This window comes from Dromiciops gliroides, chromosome 2 (assembly GCF_019393635.1).
Source record: "Dromiciops gliroides isolate mDroGli1 chromosome 2, mDroGli1.pri, whole genome shotgun sequence".
NCBI classification, from domain to species: Eukaryota; Metazoa; Chordata; class Mammalia; order Microbiotheria; family Microbiotheriidae; genus Dromiciops; species Dromiciops gliroides.
The window spans coordinates 15,037,139-15,057,208 of record NC_057862.1 but is presented as its reverse complement, the minus strand read 5'-3'; the positions used below and the strand labels follow the sequence as shown (position 1 = coordinate 15,057,208).

The following is a 20,070-nucleotide window of genomic DNA, read 5'->3' as shown; positions in this document are numbered from 1 at the left end:
TTTAAAGAACAATTAATTCCAATATTATACAAATTATTTGGAAAAATAGGTGAAGAAGGAGTTCTACCAAATTCGTTTTATGACACAAATATGGTGGTGATACCAAAACCAGGCAAAGCAAAAACAGAGAAAGAAAATTATAGACCAATCTCCCTAATGAATATTGATGCTAAAATCTTAAATAAGATATTAGCAAGGAGATTACAGCAAGTGATCACCAGGATAATACACTATGACCAGGTGGGATTTATACCAGGAATGCAGGGCTGGTTCAACATTAGGAAAACTATTAACATAATCAACCACATCAATAAGAAAACCAACCAAAATCATATGATTATCTCAATAGATGCAGAGAAAGCTTTTGACAAAGTACAGCACCCATTCCTAATAAAAACACTAGAGAGTTTAGGAATAGGGGGAGCTTTCCTTAGAATAATAAACAGTATCTACCTAAAGCCATCAGCAAGTATTATATGCAATGGAGATAAATTAGAGGCCTTCCCAATAAGATCAGGGGTGAAACAGGGATGTCCATTATCACCCCTATTTTTAATATTGTTCTAGAAATGTTAGCTTTAGCAATCAGAGAAGAGAAAGGAATTAAAGGAATTAGAATAGGCAAGGAGGAAACAAAACTATCACTCTTTGCAGATGATATGATGGTATACTTAAGGAATCCTTGAGAATCAAGTCAAAAATTACTTGAAGCAATTAACAACTTTAGCAAAGTAGCAGGATATAAAATAAATCCACATAAATCATCAGCATTTCTATACATGACCAACAAAGTCCAGCAGCAAGAGATAGAAAGAGAAATTCCATTTAAAGTAACGGTAGATAATATAAAATACTTGGGAGTCTACTTGCCAAGACAAACCCAGGAACTCTATGAACACAACTACCAAACACTCTTCACACAAATCAAATCAGATCTAAATAATTGTAAAGATATCAATTGCTCATGGATAGGCAGAGCTAATATAGTAGAAATGACAATACTGCCTAAATTAATTTACTTATTCAATGCCATACCAATCAGACTACCTAAAAATTATTTTATACAGCTAGAAAAAATAATAACAAAATTCATCTGGAAAAACAAAAAATCAAGAATATCCAGGGAAATAATGAAAAAAAATTCACAGGAAGGTGGGTTAGCGGTACCAAACCTGGAGCTTTACTATAAAGCGGCAGTCATCAAAACTATCTGGTACTGGCTAAAAAATAGAGTGGTAGATCAATGGAATAGGCTAGGCTCAGGAAATGCAGTAGTAAATGACACTAGTAATGTAGTGTTTGATAAACCCAAAGACTCCAGCTTCTGGAATAGGAACTCAGTATTTGACAAAAACTGCTGGGAAAACTGGAAGATAGTATGGCAGAAATTAGGCATAGACCAACATCTTACACCTTATACTAAAATAAGGTCAAAATGGATACATGATTTAGACATAAGAGGTGATACCATAGGTAAATTAGGAGAGAAAGGAATAGTGTACCTATCAGATCTTTGGAAAGGAAAACAGTTTTTGACCAAACAAGAGATAGAGTATATTATAAATGCAAAATGGATGATTTTGATTATATTAAATTAAAAAATTTTTGTACAAACAGAAGCAATGCATCCAAAATTGAAAGGGAGGCAGAAAGCTGGGAAACAATTTTTGAGGCCAGTGCTTCTGATAAAGGCCTCATCTCTAAAATATATAGGGAATTAAATCAAATTTATAAGAATCCAAGTCATTCCCCAATTGAGAAATGGTCAAAGGATATGAACAGGCAGTTTTCTGATGAAGAAACCAAAGCTATCTATTCCCATATGAAAAAATGCTCTAAATCTCTAATGATTAGAGAGATGCAAATTAAAACAACTCTGAAGTACCACCTGACACCTATCAGATTGGCTAAAATGACAAAAAAGGAAGATAATAAATGTTGGAGAGGCTGTGGGAAAATTGGAACACTAATGCATTGTTGGTGGAGCTGTGAGCTGATCCAACCATTCTGGAGAGCAATTTGGAATTATGCCCAAAGGGCGATAAAGCTGTGCATACCCTTTGACCCAGCAATCCCACTTTTAGGTCTTTTGCCCAAAGAAATCATGGAAGGGGGAAAGGGACCCACATGTACAAAAATATTTATAGCTGCTCTTTACGTGATAGCAAGGAATTGGAAGTTGAGGAGGTGCCCATCAATTGGGGAATGGCTGGACAAGTTGTGGTATATGAATACAATGGAAGACTATTGTGCTGTAAGAAATGATGAGCAGGAAGAGTTCAGAGAAACCTGGAGGGTCTTACGTGAGCTGATGATGAGTGAGATGAGCAGAGCCAGAAGAACATTGTACACAGTGTCATTGGCATTGAGTGTTGACCTACTGTGATGGACTGTATTCTTCTCACCGATGCAATGGTACGGAAGAGTTCCAGGGAACTCATGATGGAAGAGGATCTCCAAATCCAAGAAAAAAAAAAAGAAAGAAAGAACTGTGGAGTATAGATGCTGATTGAACCATATTATTTCTTTTGTTTTGGGTGCTGTTGGTTTTTTTTTTCTTTCTATTTTGAGGTTTTGCATCACTGCTCTGATTCTTTCTCTTGTAGCAGGATTGATGCAGAGATAGGATTAATGTTATTATGTGTATATATATGTGTGTGTGTATATATATATATCTATATGTATATGTATAGAGATATATAGATATAACCTATATCAGATTGCCTGCTGTCTAGGGGAGGGGGGAGGGAGGGGTGGGAGGGAGAAAAATCTGAAGTTGTAGAGCATGTATAGGCAAAAGTTGAGAACTATCTTTGCATGTAATGGAAAAAATAAAATACCTCATACATAAAAAAAAGGAAAAAAAAAGAATTAAGCACCTGTAGTATGGGACTTCTCTCCATCATCACAACTTTTTTGTGACTTAAATAAATCCTAGCAATTACTGATATTTTCAGATAAACTAATTGACCTAGCAGGGTGGGCAAAGAAGGAAGGAAGGAAGGAAGGAAGGAAGGAAGGAAGGAAGGAAGGAAGGAAGGAAGGAAGGAAGGAAGGAAGGAAAGGAGGGATAGAGGGAAGAAGGAAGGGAGAAACACATTATTATGAAGTGACTACTATGTTCCAGGTACTTTGCTAAGAACTTTATGAATATGATCTCATTTGGTCCTTACAACAACCCCAAGAAATTAGTGCTATTATTATCCCCATTGTGCAGTTGAGGAAACTAAGCCATATAGAGGTTAAATGACTTGTCTAGAATCACACAGCTTATAAGTTTCTAAAGCTGGAATCATACTCAGATCTTGCTGACTTTAGGCTCAGTGCTCCATCCACTGTGCCACTTAGGATCTAGGTTCAAATCCGTTCTGGCTTTTGCTACTAGTGTGACCTTGGATAAGTTACTTTGCCCTGCTGGCCCTCAGTTTTCTTGTCTGTAAAAAGAAGGGCTTGTACTAGATGACTACTGAGGTCCCATCTAGCTGTAAGTATATGGTCCTATGGCTCCAGGTTACATGAAGAGGGGCACAGTAGACAGAGAACTGGGTCTGGAGTCAGAAAGACCAGAGTTCAAATCTGACCTCAGACACTTGCTAGCTGTATGACCCTGGGCAAGTCACTTGACCCTGTTTGCCTCAGTTTCTTTATCTGTAAAATGAGCTGGAGAAGGAAATGTCAAACCACTCCAGTAACTTTGCCAAGAAAACCCCAAATGGGGCCACAAGGAATCAGACATGGTTGAAAAACAACAGAAGCCAAATGTAAAGCCATGTCTTACTACCTCTAATTAATCTACTATATTTGCCTGCCTCTATAGACACATAATCATCCCTACCAAAAAGGAACAAAAGGAGGAACCACAAAACATTTCTGAAGTCATTTCTGAAGTCAACAGACATTATGTACTTGTATTCAATGTAGCAATTGGTTGCTACAAATGGATTAATACTGTCAAAATTTGTACATCTAAGAATTTTCATTTCTTCAAACTTAAAGGGCTTTATTTTAATTGGTCAGATGTTCGTATCACTATGTTGTAGAAATGAAATGGCTTTTATCCAATTCTGTGGTGGTAAGAAAGCTTATGACTGCCTATTTAAATTAAGCATATATCAGTTATTCAGGCATCTGTAATGGACTTCTAATTATCTTCTAATGGACTCCTTGTAAAGAGGGTTTTAGGAGGAAATCCTATTAAAAACAGGCTTTTTATTTTCTCCTGGAACATCAAAAAGGTTTTGTTCAGGGAATTTCTATCTGCAAGATTTTTTAGAGTCCAGCAATATCAAACAGGGTTTTCATTATTATGCATTTTATGTAAACATGGATTTGAAATGCAAAATGGCTACTTGAAATTCAGCCCAGACACAAGACAAGAGACCAGCAGCAAAGGATCTCAGTCTGAGTGTCCACAGATCTTCCAGCCCCAGCACACAATCAGTAGCTTTTTTCTATGAGGAGCGATATTTACGACTGTCACTGGACTGTAACATATTCTTTTTGCTCAGGATTAACACAAAATAAATCTACATCTAATTTCCTAGGCAATTTCACATCCATCCAAGAAGTCTTGAGGCAAAACGCATTGGTTAGGTCTGCACAGCCACTGAAGAAATATATTTTGTTTTCTGCTTGCTGCTCATAAATCTCATACTTGAGCTTGTCAGACAGTCCTTGCCACACAACACAAGAAAGTGGTGATTTTACATAATCAATTTCAACTAATCATTTTTAACAAAAAGCACGGGGGGGGGGGGCCAAAGAAGATTGGTTCTCTCCTCTCTCTCTCTCTCCCCCAATAAGAATTTCCTTAGAATTGGTTTATTTATGCCTACATAAAGTGTGTAAAGTTATATCTTCTCATTTTCCAATTCAATGAAATCATTGCACATTAATTAAGCACTGTGGTATACCCAAAAGAAAAGGTTATCTTGTCAGAGAGAGTTTCTGGCTTCAAATATTGGCTCTGACACTTTCTACTTGAATGCTTTTTCTTAACTTCTTTGGGTCCCAGTTTTTTAATGAGAAGTTGGAGAAGATGAATGCTGAGGTCCCTTCATGATCTTAACATATAAGCTTAAGACCAATTAGTTGGAGAAGAACTTGTGCAATGCACTAAAGACCAAACAAAAAAAACCCTTATCTCTACCATCAAGTTTATATTCCTTACATTTTAGGGATAGAAGAAACATGGGATGTGGTATGGTGTAATGTTATGGCTGAAGAATGAGGCAGAGGACAGGTCCAGATGAAGTACTCTAAGAAAATCTAAGGGGAAATAGAATACTTGGAGGTGGAGGAATCCAAGAAGGAGAAGAGAACACTGGGTCTGGGCTGTAAAGGAAGATAAAAATTCTGAAAGGTAGAGGTAAGGAAGAAAAATCTCCTGGCATGGAGGAAACACCAAGCAAATCCTAGAGGTAAGATGTAACACACCGAGATATGGGAATAGTTCTGAATGATGTACGCAACAGAGTCAGAATTAGACATTATACCACAGTATTTCGACTAGAAAGATAGTGGGATGTAAAAGAAAAAGTATGCTGAATGATAATGATGAGAACAATGATGATGATGATAACTATGACAACAATAAATATAGAGAAGAAAGCGAGAAGCGTAAAGAGAAAGAGGAGAAAGGAAAAGGGAGAAGAAAAAGAAGAGGTTGACAGAGAGCAATGGTATTTCCACAAGGGTCAGAGAAGTTTAAGTGAGTGGATGGGGGACTGGACTTAGAATTGGAAAGACTTGGTTTCAAATCATGTCTTTAACCTTTTACACTTACTAGCTGTATGACCTTACACAAGTAGTTTCAGTCTCACAACTTCATTTTTCCCATTAGTAAGATGGGAATAATAATGCCAGTAGTACCTACCTACTTTTATTGATTATGAATATCAAATAAAACATAAAATAGGGTGATGTGATATTGAAGGAAAAAAAGCATCACCATCATCATAGTGGATAAGCCAATGCTGACCACTGAGATTCAAAGTGTAAAAAAACCAAAACAGAGTAAAATTAGGGGTGCAGAATATAGGTCCTTTCCAGCTCTAACATGCCAGCTCTAACATGCCATGTGTCCAGAGACTGTGCCCAGGCACTTTGTTGGGTCCTCATTGCCCTACTCCTCACCTTTGTTTTGGCAAAGAGGGTCACTCTCTTAACCAGGTATTGTTTCCTAGACTAGAGTAGTTTTTTTAGTAAGGGCATGCCTCCCACCCACTTCCACTTTGGTGTTGATTCATCACAACTAGTTAACACATCTAGACAATTGTTGGCCTTTGCTTTCCAATGGGAGGCTGAAGACATACTCAAGTAAAGAAGCCTTTAAGGATCTATTATGTGTCAGGCAACGTGTGAAGTTCTGACAAAGGTAAAAAGTAAGAGTTGACAGGTTAGACCAGGGAACCAAGATATACATAGGGGCTTTGCTCCTTGGAGAGAAGTCTCCTCAGCTGGAGGGAACCAAGCTCTAGTGGAGAAGTTCTTAAAGTAATGCTCAGCTGAGGAGTTTGGAGATCAAGTGAGAAATAGAACTGACCACAGATAGAGAAGAACAAACCTGATCTCCACTTTCCTGGTTCTGTGAGTTCTAGGTACTATGCAGTCCCAATAGAAGGTGGGATAGAGAGGGCTTCTGGATTCTAGCCATCCTAAAGTCTTGCTCTTTACCGGGAAGAACTCAGCCTAGATATCGTATTCTACAGCTGAAGGACTGCATAGGTCCCTGGGGAAGCTACAGTTCATGCCGAAGTTCTCTTGTCTCACTAGGGCCATGGCCGCTGCACCAGGCTGGGAGCGACTACCGCCAGGCAGAAAAGACGAGCAGGCTGATGCTGGGGGCCCAGAGCGGGCTGAGAGGGTCCAACTGGCCCAGCAGTCAGTCCAGCAAAGGGGATTGTGGGAGAGAGTCCAGAACTCGCCGGAGGTACCAGTGATAGAACCAGATCGTTGTAACTCGGCTGTAGGTGTCCACCAGGATGACTTCATCCAGGAGGAGTCGCGGCGGCGGCGGCGGCAGCAGCAGCAGCAATGGCAGCAGCAGCAATGGCAGCAGCAGCAATGGCAGCAGCAGCAATGGCAGCAGCAGCAATGGCAGCAGCAGCAATGGCAGCAGCAGCAATGGCAGCAGCAGCAATGGCAGCAGCAGCAATGGCAGCAGCAGCAATGGCAGCAGCAGCAATGGCAAGAGCGTCAGCAGCACCTGCAGCGGCTGTGCGAGCTGCAGCTGCAGGAGCGACAGCGGCGGGACTGGAGGCAGCTGGGGCTGCAGCGGCGGCTACGGGAGTTGCGGCAGCAGGAGTTGTTGCGGCAGCAGGAGTTGTTGCGGCAGCAGGAGTTGTTGCGGCAGCAGGAGTTGTTGCGGCAGCAGGAGTTGTTGCGGCAGCAGGAGTTGTTGCGGCAGCAGGAGTTGTTGCGGCAGCAGGAGTTGTTGCGGCAGCAGGAGTTGTTGCGGCAGATGATGCAGCAGATACAGTGCCTGCTACAGCAGCAGCATCTGCAGGAGGAGCGGCTCACTAACAAGCAGCTTACTGATCAGAGGCCACCTGAGGGTCAGGGATATACTTCAGGGGGAATGGGAACCTGAGAGAAGAGACCCGGCTTAGCCTCTGCTAAGCTCAGCACCAGAGTCTGGTGACAAGAGAAACAAGACAACAGAGGCTGAGCCTGGGGGAGGCTGGAAAGAGGAGGCTGGGGGCAGCAGAAGTTGGAAAGCAAAGCCTTGAGCCTGCACGAGCTTTGGAATGGAGGCTAAGCCCAAGGGAGGCTGAAGAGAGGAGTCCAAAACTCTCAGAATCACAACAATGAAAGAAAGGCTGTGGGGAAGCTAGAGACCAAGTGTGAATCCAGTGGAACTTCCAGGACAGACTTCTTGAGGCTGGAGCCCTAGGATAAATAGGCCTTTTTCTTCACTTTCTGAGCCAGGTGTTCTCTTTTTACTAAGACTTGGTGTGCTTTAACAAATGCTTAATGCCCCCAAATTCGTGCTAAAGCTTCTCATTTATAAGTAATGAATATTGTAGAAACCCTAGATAATTTTCCCCAAACTTGGGACAGAAATAAGTGACCATACATAGTTTTTACACATCACAGTTTTAAGTATTTTTGATCAGATTCACAAGGTTCTTACCAACTTTTGTCAGGTGTACTACATCCCTGGCCAAATGCCCATCATTAGTATAGATTAATCCATAGTCCGGAAATCCAAACCCTATTCTTAGGCACTACTTTTTAACTACTTTTTCCCTTCCCACATCTGGCAGTGGTCATGAAAAGACCACCTGGGCTTCTAAAAATTTATTTTTCATTCATTCATTCATTCATTCATTCATTCATTCATTCATTCATTTTATTTTATTTTATTTTTTGGCAAGAACTATCTCCCCATAAAGCTTCCAAGTACTCTTCAGACAGGGTCATTTATCCCAAAATGAATCACCAGATGTCAGTTGCTGGGAGATTCTCTATCATATTCACCATACATTCTAGCCTGATGGACAACTGCATCAGTAACCCTGAGTACAGTCACAATTACCACCACTCACTTGTCCTCCAATTGTTAAAAGTATTTTATGTCCACACACCTTACTGGAGTGACGCCTTTATCAACATTCAGCACACAAGCAGCTGTTTTCTCCTATATGGGCAACTGGCAGAAGCTTGCTTGTTGACTGAAGGGACAAATGGATGGATGGTGTATGAGCATCTCTTTGCCTCCGAGGAAATAGCCTCATCCCAAGATGCATTTCATCCAAAATGTTTACCACTCCTTTTCACTGCTTAAAAGAGGCAGAAAAAGCAAAACAAGCCAAAAAACCAAAACAAAACAACCCAAAACCAAAAAACTAGCCCCAACAATGTTGGGCTTGGAATCAGAAGACTGGTTTGGAGTCCCAGCTCTGGCATTCACTTGTGTGTAATCCTAGGCAAATCATTAAATTTCTCTAGGATTTTTCTGGTCATCAGTTTCTTAATCTATCAAATGGGCACACTAATTCTTGCATTTTATACTATGGATAAATAGCCAGCCTTAGAGCCAGGAAGACCTGAGTCAAGGGCTGTATTTTACACATACTGGCTGTGTGATCCTGAATATACCACTTAATCTTTAGTGTCCATCCTTCCTCTCTCCCCCTTATCCCTCTATCTATCTCTGTCTGTCTCTCTGTGTCCCTTTCTCCCTGTCTGTCTGTCCCTTTTTTTTTGTTTCTTGTGGGGCAATGAGGGTTAAGTGCCTTGCCCAGGGTCACACAGCTAGTGTCAAGTGTCTAAGGCTGGATTTTAACTCAGGTCCTCCTGAATCCGAGGCCAGTACTTATCCACTACGCCACCTAGCTGCCCCCTGTCTGTCTCTATCTCTCTCTCCCTAGCATTTAGCATAAAACCTAGCACAAATTAGGTGTTTAATAAATGTTAGTTGACTGGTTAAATCATAGACTTTTAATCATATGGAGGCATAAACCTAGAGCTAGAAGGCTACTGAAGGATTATCTAAGGCACCCTCCCATTCCATAAATGAGGAATATCTGAGATTCAGTAACTTGCCCAAGGTCACATGGCTATTCAGTGTCTGAGGCACATTTAGCCACTTAGGAAATATAAAGGTTGAGTTCCAGGCCTGTTTCATCCATATGCTAGCTACGTAATCCTTGGCAAGTAACTTCCATCTTCCTTAGTTTCCCCTTCTATAAAGATGGATGATAATACCCCGTGCAGAACAATTGTAATAAATATATTTAAAGCACTTTGCAAGTCATAAAGCATTATAGAAAGATCAGCTCTTATTAGTGGATCATTACCTAAAAGATTAGCTTTTACCAAAACCCATTTAATAATCACTATTTTCAAGGAGAATTATAAACATCTCTTATCTTTCCCCTTTTCTTGTAACACCTGGAGAATTTTACAAGAACTGAGTGACATGCTTTGTAAATGAGAATGCGGAATCTCATCGCTTCTGTCATTTTCCTCAATTTCACCATGGAAAGTGACCTGATGTTTGTGACAGCAGGGGATGGTGAACCAGTTTATAGAAAAATGTGCAGACACTCTGATGTTTGCCCTAACCATTGGAGGAAATGGGCAGCCTTTTAAAAGATCATTCAAGTTCTTGTTGCCCAAGTCTCATCTCCAGTAGAAGAAAAATGGACTTTTTCTCAATCCCCATGAACTCAAAATGTTTTTAAGGCAGCAGCTGACACCATCATAACCTTTGTATTCTGCAAAGCCTTTGGATCTGACAATTCTGATGGTCCAGGGGATAAAACAAATTCTGTACCTCACCAACCCATTAAGTTACTGATTCTGAACAGCAAACAGGCAGTGAAGGATGGAGAATGCTATCCAGATAATGTGTCCAGGTCTCAGTTTCCTCCTTTGTCAATGATAGTCTTTCAAGTCCCTTCCAGCTCTAGATTATGCTCCCATAATGCCTTGCTTTGAGGGGACCCAGACAAAGTGGGGCAAGAGAGAAAAAGAAGAGAAGCTAGAGGGGGAGAAGCTGACAGCTGTTTTCAATATTTGAAGGACTGGCCCTCAGAAGATGGATTAGAATCGTTCTCCTTGTCCCCAGAGGCCAAAATCATGAATAATGGGCAGAAGCTACAGAAAGATGGGTTTTATCTTGTTGTGAGCAAAAACTTCCCAATAATTAAGATCTGAGGTTAATGGATGTAAAGTGAGAAGGGACCTTAGAGCTCTTCTGATTCATGCCCTCATTTTACTGAGAAAGAAGCTGCAGCTCAGAGAGACGATGCTCATAAAGGGAGTGAGTGGTGGAGCCAGGATTCCAATTCGGGTTCTCTGACCCCAATGCCAGTGCTCTTCCATCTTCTTCCATAGCAGTGACCTCAGAGTGGATAGGCCTTGTGAGGTAGTGGGTGTCTAATCAATCTTTGGCAAGCTCTTGTCAGAGGATCGTAGGTACCTAGACCTGAACAGAGTGCCAGTCCAGCGCTTTTGTTTTACAGATAAGTAAACTGAGAAGTTAAGTGACTTTGCAAAGGCTCACAAGCAGCAAACAGCTCTGATGCCAAAGCCAGGGTTCTACCCAACCTTCCATAGATGTGTTGGTCAGGATGGTTTGGAATTCACTGGGTTCAAAGCTCCCTTTCATCTCTGAAATTCTATACTTCCACTTCTTAGATTTTCCCTTTATGGTGTTCTTCCCAGGGAGGAAAAGGTTTCCCCATTTTGTAGCATATATGAACATGGCATTGGCCATAAACATAATGATAACATGGCCATAATTGTCACTGTCCTAAAAGAACAAACCAGGTATGTAAATCAACACCAGCCCTGGGCTCTCTTAGACCAAAAAATAACAGGCAAAGCTGCATTCACTGTGCAGGAAATTAACATCAGTGTTCCCTCCCTCAGTAGGAGCCGTGAACACGATTCCCCTTTCAGGACACTGTGAAAGTACTCCTGGGTGGCTTGAAAGGACTTTTAGGAAACCATTTCCCTGAGAGATCGAAATTTTATTTGTAGAAAAATCATAATTTGAAATATTAGGTCCTGAATAAGGAGGGATCAATGGCTGTAAAATTCAAATAACTACGTAGATGCTCAGAAAGACCCACAAGGTTCAAGCTGTCCAGATAGAAACAAGAAATGAAATACAATCTGAATGAGGAAAAGTCAGACCTTTTATTCTGTTAGAACAATGATGCTTGAGAAAAAGATAATAAGGGGACACAAATACAAAAGATTGAAGCGAGCAGTGTGGTTCAGGGTCAAGGGTTTTAGTCCATAGGAGCATGGGGCTGGAAGGAACCTGGGGCGGGGTGGATCTCATCCAACACCCTCATGTTTACAGAGGAGCAAACTGAGGAATCAGGAGCTCAAGTGACTTGTCCAAAGAAAGCAGATAGCAAGGAACAAAGACAAGATTCAAAACCAGGTCCTGTGACATCAGAGATATTGCTTTGATAGCACAGGGTCTGTGTTCAAATCCTAACTCTGACCTTGCCAAGTCACTTAACCTCTCTGGGCCTAAGTATCCTCATTTTTAAAATGAGGGTATTGGGCTAAATGAGGGGTCCTTAATCTGGCATCTGTGAAATTATCTAATAACATTTTGACAGGTATAGTTCAATATAATTGCTTTCCTTTTTAATCCTATGCATTTAAAAATATTACCCTGAGAAGGGGTCTAGAGGCTTCACCAGAATGCCCAAGAGGTACACATCATAAAAAGAGATAAGAATCCCTGAACTACTTACCCATAAGGCCCCTCCAACTATAAATCTGTGGTTTTGTGAATGAATTATAAAAGAGGGCATCAAGATATTAGTGAAAATTCAAAACCTGGGGATGGTAGAGACAGCTCAACAGAAATCATCAGACTCTTGAAAATGAGCACACGACGCTAAGAATCTTTCTAAAAGGTAATGTGTGTATATGGCCAGGCACACTGGCATCTAGAGTTAGAAAGGAAAGGTCAACTTGGGGTGGGTTAAAATAAGCACAAGAGTCCTGTACCTGGCACCACCTCCTCTGGCTTAGCTCTTACAGACAATATGCAAAGAAGAAATCCCTGCAGAGGAGGAGACAGGTTTTCCCACCAACTACCAACCAAGTGCTATTCCCAGGGCAGGCAAATCAACCTTGAAGCTGCAGGACACTGAGCCAGAAAAAAGAGACAGCCTTGCCAGGCTAGTCAAATCACCAGCACCACCCTGACCACAATCTCCCTTCAGATTACAATGGAGGACACCCAGGACACTGAACCCAAGAGCCTTGAGAATAGCCACACTTGTCTTTTTGTGGTGGCAGAGAAGTGGAAATTGAGAGGATGTACATAAGTTGGGGGATGGTTGAACAAGTTGTGGTATGATTGTGATGGAATAATATTGTGTTATAAGAAATGCTGAGGTGGGGGGTGGGGTTCAGGAAAACCTGAAGACTTATATGAGCTGATGCAAAGTGAAGTGAGCACAGAACCAAGAGTAAACAGCAATATTGTAATGATGGTTTACTATGAAAAACAGAGAGAGACAGAGAGACAGAGACAGAGAGACAGACAGAGAGACAGAGAGACGGAGAGACTGAAAGAGAGACACAGAAACACACAAACTCACACACAGAGACAGACAGAGAGAGAGAGAGAGAGAGAGAGAGAGAGAGAGAGAGAGAGAGAGAGAGAGAGAGAGAGAGAGAGAGAATAACTCTACTTCCTGCCTAGTGCCCTCAGCTATCACCCTGAGAAGCAGCTCCTGTGGAGAAATGCAGCCTGGCCATGGTTCTTGTAGATGCTATAGCCCCGGCTACTGAAGATCCAGAAAAGAACATTTTCAGCACCAAAGTCCTCGGCACAGTTAGTGGTTCAACATCAGTAAATTGTATTTTTATCAGTGGAAATGACATAAAGGAAGAGGAATTAACATTTTCTTTGCCATGACCTCCTAAGGATCCCAAGACCTCTCCATCTGCCTTGCAACTGAAGATTTCCATCTGTGTTGTCCCCCTCATTAAATGTGAGCTCCTTGAGAGCAGGTACTCACTTGCCTTTTTCTATGTATTAATCTCAGCATACAAGAAAGTGCTTTGCACATATTAAGTATGTAAATCTTTTTCACTCACTTATTCATTCATGCTTCAGCATTTCAGGAAACATGGTTTTATGTGGAAGAGGGTAGGGTTGGATTTGAATGAAGAGGCCACTGAAAGTCAGAGCCAAAGGAGCAATGCCTTGGCAATTTCTAATTCGAGGTGGGAAGCTGCTGGCTGAAACGATATCTGATATGATCCCTCTGGCTTGAAAGTTTGGTGAATTTTTTTAATGCTTCAATCTGTATTCAGACACCATCAGTTCAGAGTTATCTTGGATCATTGCATTTCTGAAAATCAGCAAGTTCTTCACAGCAGATCATCTTACGGTGTTGTTGTTATTTTGTATAGAGTACGTTTCATGCTGCATCAGCTCATGTAGGGCTTTCTGGGTTTTTCTGATAGCATCCTGCTCATCATTTTTTTATAGTAAACTACATTTATACATTACTTTAAAGAGAGATTTTCATACAATAAAACCATGAGGTTGATTCTGGCAACAACAGTAGTAGATAACATTTATATAGTACCTTATACCTGACAAAGAGTTTTCTTCACAATAGCCCAGCAAAGGACATACCATATGTTTTATCAACATCAATCAATTCTCATCATTATCCATCCATCCTCATTGCCATCAATCAATCCATGTCTTCATCCAATCATCATCAATCCATCCATCAATCATCATTATCTTACATTACTCTTGCCTCTGCTTCAAAATTTTTTTCACAGTTACTATTGTTAACTTTCCCTACATCCTATTCCCTTCCCCATGATATTAGTTTGGTGAAATTTTTTTTAAAGCCTCTCCCACCTCCATTTTCCTTAAATTCTTTCTCTGAACTATCCTTTGACTGATCTAATCATGCTCTGACTCATTTTATTCTTACTTTGGTATATCATATTCCCATAATAGAATTTCATGTTCTAGAGGGCAGGTTGTCATTTTTATCACCCACATAGTGGGTTATGCTAACAAAACATACTTAATAATGGTTTGTTGGTCTCAGGACCATATTGTAGAGAGTCTCTTATGACTAGCATTTTTTCCAATTCTGAACTTAAGAAATAAAACAAGCATTTCCAGAAGATGATGGAAAAGAAAAAAAAATGGTGATTGCACATGAAACTGTAAATCCATTATGTATAAATTGCTATTTAAAATATATATATATGTAAATTTATCATGCAATGATCTCTTTCTTTTTTCTTTTCTTCCTTCCCCCTCCCCATCCTAGAGATGGCTACTATTAGATACACATATGTGTATTTATGTAAAACCATTCTATACATACTTCTATTTATCAGTTCTTCCTCTGGATGCAGATAGCATCTTCCTTCATAGAGCCTTTGTAGTTATTTAGGGTATTTATAATAGTCAAAATGACAGTCTCTCAAAGTTGTTCTTAAAACATTATTGATGTTACTGTCCTCTTGGTTCTGCTCATTTTACTCTTCATTATTTCATGCCAGTCTATCCATGTTTTTTCTAAGATCATCAAACATCATTTCTTACAGCACAATAATATTCCATCACAATCATATACCACAACTTGTTCAGCCATTCCCCAATTGATGGGCATCACTGCAATATCCATTTCTTTGCTGCCACAAAGAGAGCTTCTGTAAATATTTTAGAACATACAGGTTCTTTTCCTTTTCCCCAAATCATCTTTGGAAACAGACCTTGTAGTGGTATTACTAGATGGAAGAGTATAGGCAGTTTAATAACTCTTTGGGCATAATTCCATAATTCCATTTTGCTCTCCAAAATGATTAGATCAGTTCACAGTTCCACCGACAGTGAATTAGTGCCCAAATATTTCTACAACCCCTTCAATCATGTTATGATATGTGCAATATGATAGGTGTAAAATGATCTCAAGATTGTTTTAATTTGCATTTCTCAATGAATAATGATTTGGAGATTTTTTTCATAAGGCTATAAATTGTTTTTATTTTTTTATCGGAAAACAGCTTCTTCATATCCTTTGACCATTCATCAATTGGGGAGTGACTCATATTAGATTTGACAAAGTTCTTTATATGTTTGAGATATGAGACATTTATCTGAGAAACTGTTTATACATTTTCCCCAATTGTCTGCTTTCCTTCTGATCTTGGCTATATTAGTTTTATTTGTACAAATACTTTAATTTAATATAATTGAAATTATCCATTTTACACCTCACACTGCTCTCTCTCTCTCTCTCTCTTGTTTATTCATAAATTGTTTGCTAGCAGGGAGCCACTGAATGGTTGGGAGTCATGGAGTGATGTGATCAGAGCAGTTCATTAGGATGAGCAACCAACATAATGTAGTGGAGAATTCACTGACTGGATTCAAATCCTGCCTCTCAAGTGTACTATCTGTGTGATCTTTATAAAAATCCTTTCAGTATACTGTGCCTTTGTATCTTCATTGGATGAATCATGGGTTTGAATGAGACAGCTCAGTTGCCCCTTCCAGAACAAGTTTTATGTGCCTATGATCCTAAAATTAATCTGACAGCAATGGACAGGACATATTGACCAATGACTCCAATAAGGAAAGGCTATTTTTAGCTAATTGGCTCTGCTGGAAAAAGACAGTTTCTAGGTCTTCCTCATACAGACATTTCTTTCCTGGTTTTATTTCCCTTTTGGAAACCCAGCTTCTAAAGCACAAATAGATGTGCATGAGGCCAGGGGAGGTACACCTGGAGATTCCCTTATCCAAGATCCTTTCTGTGGGTGCCCTTCTTTGGGGACATGTTCTCCCTAACACTTCTTCCAGACTTCACACATGAAAAGCATAGCACAAAATCTGATGCCAACAGGTTCACATATGAAGCCACTGAGTGGCTGGCACATTTATGAGTGGATTAGTTCAAAGGGATGCGACTACAGGGAGAGAAGCAAATGCTCAAAATGTGCTATTACAGTTCTCTGTCTGTGAACTCAGAAAGAGGGAAAAAACCCATCCCCTCTGATCCTGAAGGGGAAAACGACAAATTGCTGAGCTTTGTTTGTGGAACATGTGTCGCCAAAGTTTTATGATGCAATTTCTAAATCTGAGCAGAAATAAAAAACTTGTTTCTATTCTGAACCATTTTGAGGATCAGTAACCCCCTGTTGCTAATTCTTTCAGATAAACAGGCTTGCACCTGGAATTGGGTACCCAGATTCTGCCAGCTGCCTGTTTCCTATTCAAGGGCATTCTGGGACTGGCTCTAAAACAAATTAAATACTTGGATATTGTGGACCTCAGGCTCTTGCTCTATCAAATGAAAGGGTTGGGCCTCAGTGGGCTTTTTCACTTCTGACATCCAATGTCTCTGTGATTCTAAGGTCTCAAATGGGACATAGGGTTTTGCCAAAAATGTTTCTGTCTTCACAGTAGAACTGAAGCTTATACTTTGCAGCAAAACTAGGGATATAAGATCTGATGGCCCTATCCACACAACTTCTTAATGATAACTAATTAAAAGATTTCAAGCAAATTTTGCTAAGTAATTGGTTTTAGATAGCGCATGCATTTATCTTTCTTTGTCCCAAAGAATGCAGTGTTGAAGTCACCAACGCATTGTGTGCAAAGAACAACACCAAAGACCTCCTAATCCATTATTATTTCCTCTTTTGAGATTCCTACAATCCATATCTACCATCCAATAAGAAGATCAGTTGTGATTTACCAGGTCCTTGACTTGCCTTTAAGCACAGTATTCCACCGAGTGTGCTATACCCCTCATACAGGACCAAAATGCTCTGTGAGGTTTCAAGGGGATGTCAGTGTGCTAAAATATGGCACCATGCCCCGAGAAGCAGCCTCAAAGTCAGAAAAACCTGGCTTCAGGTCCTGCTTCTGACACACACCATCTATGTGACCATGGGCAAGGTATTTAAGCCCTCTATTGCCCAGGAAACTGAAAGTATGTCTGGAACAGAGTTGTGATCAGTATATAAGTGTATGTGCTGCAACTGTTGGAAAGATTAGATACTCTAGAAAGCAAGATAAACTGAAACCACAGACAAAGTAGTCCACATTGACCAATTCCTGCTGAGCTTTGGATGTCTCTAATCCTTTGGACATCTCCTAATCCTCACCCCTACTATCGCTGAGGTAACCAAGAACTGCATTCCAGCCCCTTGCTCGGTCCTACTACCTATTTCCCAATAGTCAATGATCAGGGACCACCTGCCTGGCCATTGCTCTCCAAAGTCCCCTGCAGCTAAGCCTACCTATATATACTCTCTCCCCTGATTAAAATGTGAGTGCCTTAAGGTCAGAGAATCTTTCCTATATCTTCAGAACCTGGCACATTCAATAAATCTTTCTCCTTTCCATTCAATTCCCTTCTTACCTTCAAAGAACCTTGAGAGATATTCCCATGCTTGAGATGGAAAAGGAGAAATTCTCTCAGTAAAGTGATAATTTCATAGGACCAGAGGTATAGAGAAAGAAGGAACCTTAGATATCATATGTTCAACCAGTACTTTTTAAATTACTTCACACACTGCCCTGCACATAGCAGGCTCTTTTAAATGTCGAGTCCTTTCCCCTTCCCCTTCCCCTTTTTAGTTGATTATGAGTCAGTGCTTTATCCATTCTGTGGCTTCAGAAGGCCCATGGAGGTCATCAGCATGGACATTGCCAGGTATTCAGTAAAGGTCTGTTTGTATGTGAGACTCCATTGGAAACAACAACACAGTGATACAGGTGTACATGATTCTGGCCCATCAGCAACTTATAGCAGCAGGAAGGTGTTCATTATGACTCCCAATTTAACAACACAATAAGAGTCTCCACTTACCCCTGCAGGGCCTTTTCTCCAAACCAATCTCCTTTCCCTAAAGTGCGGAGAAAGATTGGGTCTTCACTTGGGGAATCTTCTCGAGTAACATTTACCTAAGGACAGAAAGGAGAGAATGAACATGTTAGGAGAATAAAGCCTTGGTTACAAGTGCTGGTGGGTAAAGACGGCCCTCTTGGGCTTAGCACAAATGTGCATTCATCCTTCAAGGGACAGCCCCAGTGTCTCTGCTCCATGAAGAATTCCTTGATCAGGAAGCGATTTCTCCGGTCTCTTATGTCCTCCAGCAACCCCATCCCCACATACACACACACCCCCATAGATTTGGAAAGCTAAAAAGTAACCCAGCGCAAACCCTGTCATTTACACAGAATACTAAGGCCCAGAGAAACTAAATAAGTACCCAAAGCTGGAACTTGATCCCAAGTCTTCTCCCAACTCCAATCAAACATTCTTTCCACTGTAAAGCATTGACTTCTGGAAGAGAATTAAAGGACCCCAAGGTCAATGATAAACAATTTGGTGTCACAGTGTTGGTGACTCAGATTTCTGCCAATTTGATGAGGTGGGAGGCGGAAATGCAATTTGTTGAAGTTATTTCAAAGCATAAACTGTCACCTCTTCCTCTGACTGGAGCGGATAGGTTCTTTAGAGAGGCGAAGATGTTTTTTCCGCTTGAATAAATGGAAGGAAACAAAGACAGAGAGGCCCATCTGAAGGGCCAGGGCCCCCTGCTGCATCTCTTACTGCATTTTCTGGAAAGAAAACAGGTTTAGTGGCCCAGAGAAAATATCTCCCCTATGGCTCCATTTTCCCATTTAATTTTTTAAAATGTAGGGAAATGGCTTGGTTTCTTTTTTGTTCTAAGGCAAATACCAGGCTCATTAAAATGCTAAGTCTTGGGCTTTCTGCCATCCCCACTCTACCTTCTCTTTCCTGTGTCTCCTCTTTGTCTTTATGAATGAGGCTGCCTCACCTTGCACCTCTCCCCTTTTTCTACAGGAATTAGCACAGATCAGTACTCCACTCTCACTTTTCCCAAGAATCGCCATGTCAGGTCTGGGAGGATTCCTGGCTGATGAAGAAGCATGAGGATGAGGCAAAAATGTTGATCCCCCTTTCCCACGAAATTCCCATGGGCCTATGGGAAGAACTACCAGAGGGCCAGGGTCCTTGATTTGGAATTTATGCCCTTCCATGTTTCTACAGAATTCCCCTTCCAGTGACTCATCTTTGGGTTCCCAAAGACCCTGACAATGTTATGCAAGCTGGGATGGAGCCCTGCAGTTAGGATTCAGAAAGATCCAGATTTGAATCCCACATGAGGTACGTACTAGATCTGTGAACATGGGAAAGTCATTTAACCTCTAAGCCTCAGTTTCCACATATGTAAAATAAAGTATTAAACTGGAAGGCCTCTAAAATCATTTCCAGCTCTAAGTTTAGGATATCACCTCTGAAATGTTTTTGGTATGTGGCTCTGGGTAAATCACCTAACCTCTCTGTGTCTTTGGTTCTTCATCTATAAAATGACTGCGATAAAGTGGATAACAATAAACAAAAAGTGCCATTCATACAGTGCTTTAACGTTTGCAAAATGCTTTACAAATATTGCCTCTAAGCCAGACAACCTTCGAAGTCCCTTCTGGCTGTAGATTTATGGTCCCACCTCTTAAACATCCTACCTGTATGATCCCAGGCAGACCACTTCTTTGCCCTG

The 20,070-nt window shown here is 40.7% G+C and overlaps 1 protein-coding gene across 3 annotated transcripts in view; it reads right to left on the bottom strand.

Annotated features, from left to right (window-relative positions):
* Nucleotides 1-20,070, bottom strand: part of PRKG1 (protein kinase cGMP-dependent 1) — a 1,388,722-nt gene that overhangs the window by 250,896 nt on the left and 1,117,756 nt on the right. For 2 of the 3 annotated variants that reach the window (XM_043987057.1, XM_043987056.1), the window contains exon 7: nucleotides 18,351-18,445. In XM_043987057.1, the coding sequence (XP_043842992.1) occupies nucleotides 18,351-18,445 (95 nt within the window). Of the gene's footprint in view, nucleotides 1-18,346; nucleotides 18,446-20,070 lie in introns of those variants that run through there. The other variant, XM_043987060.1, reaches the window with a different exon arrangement.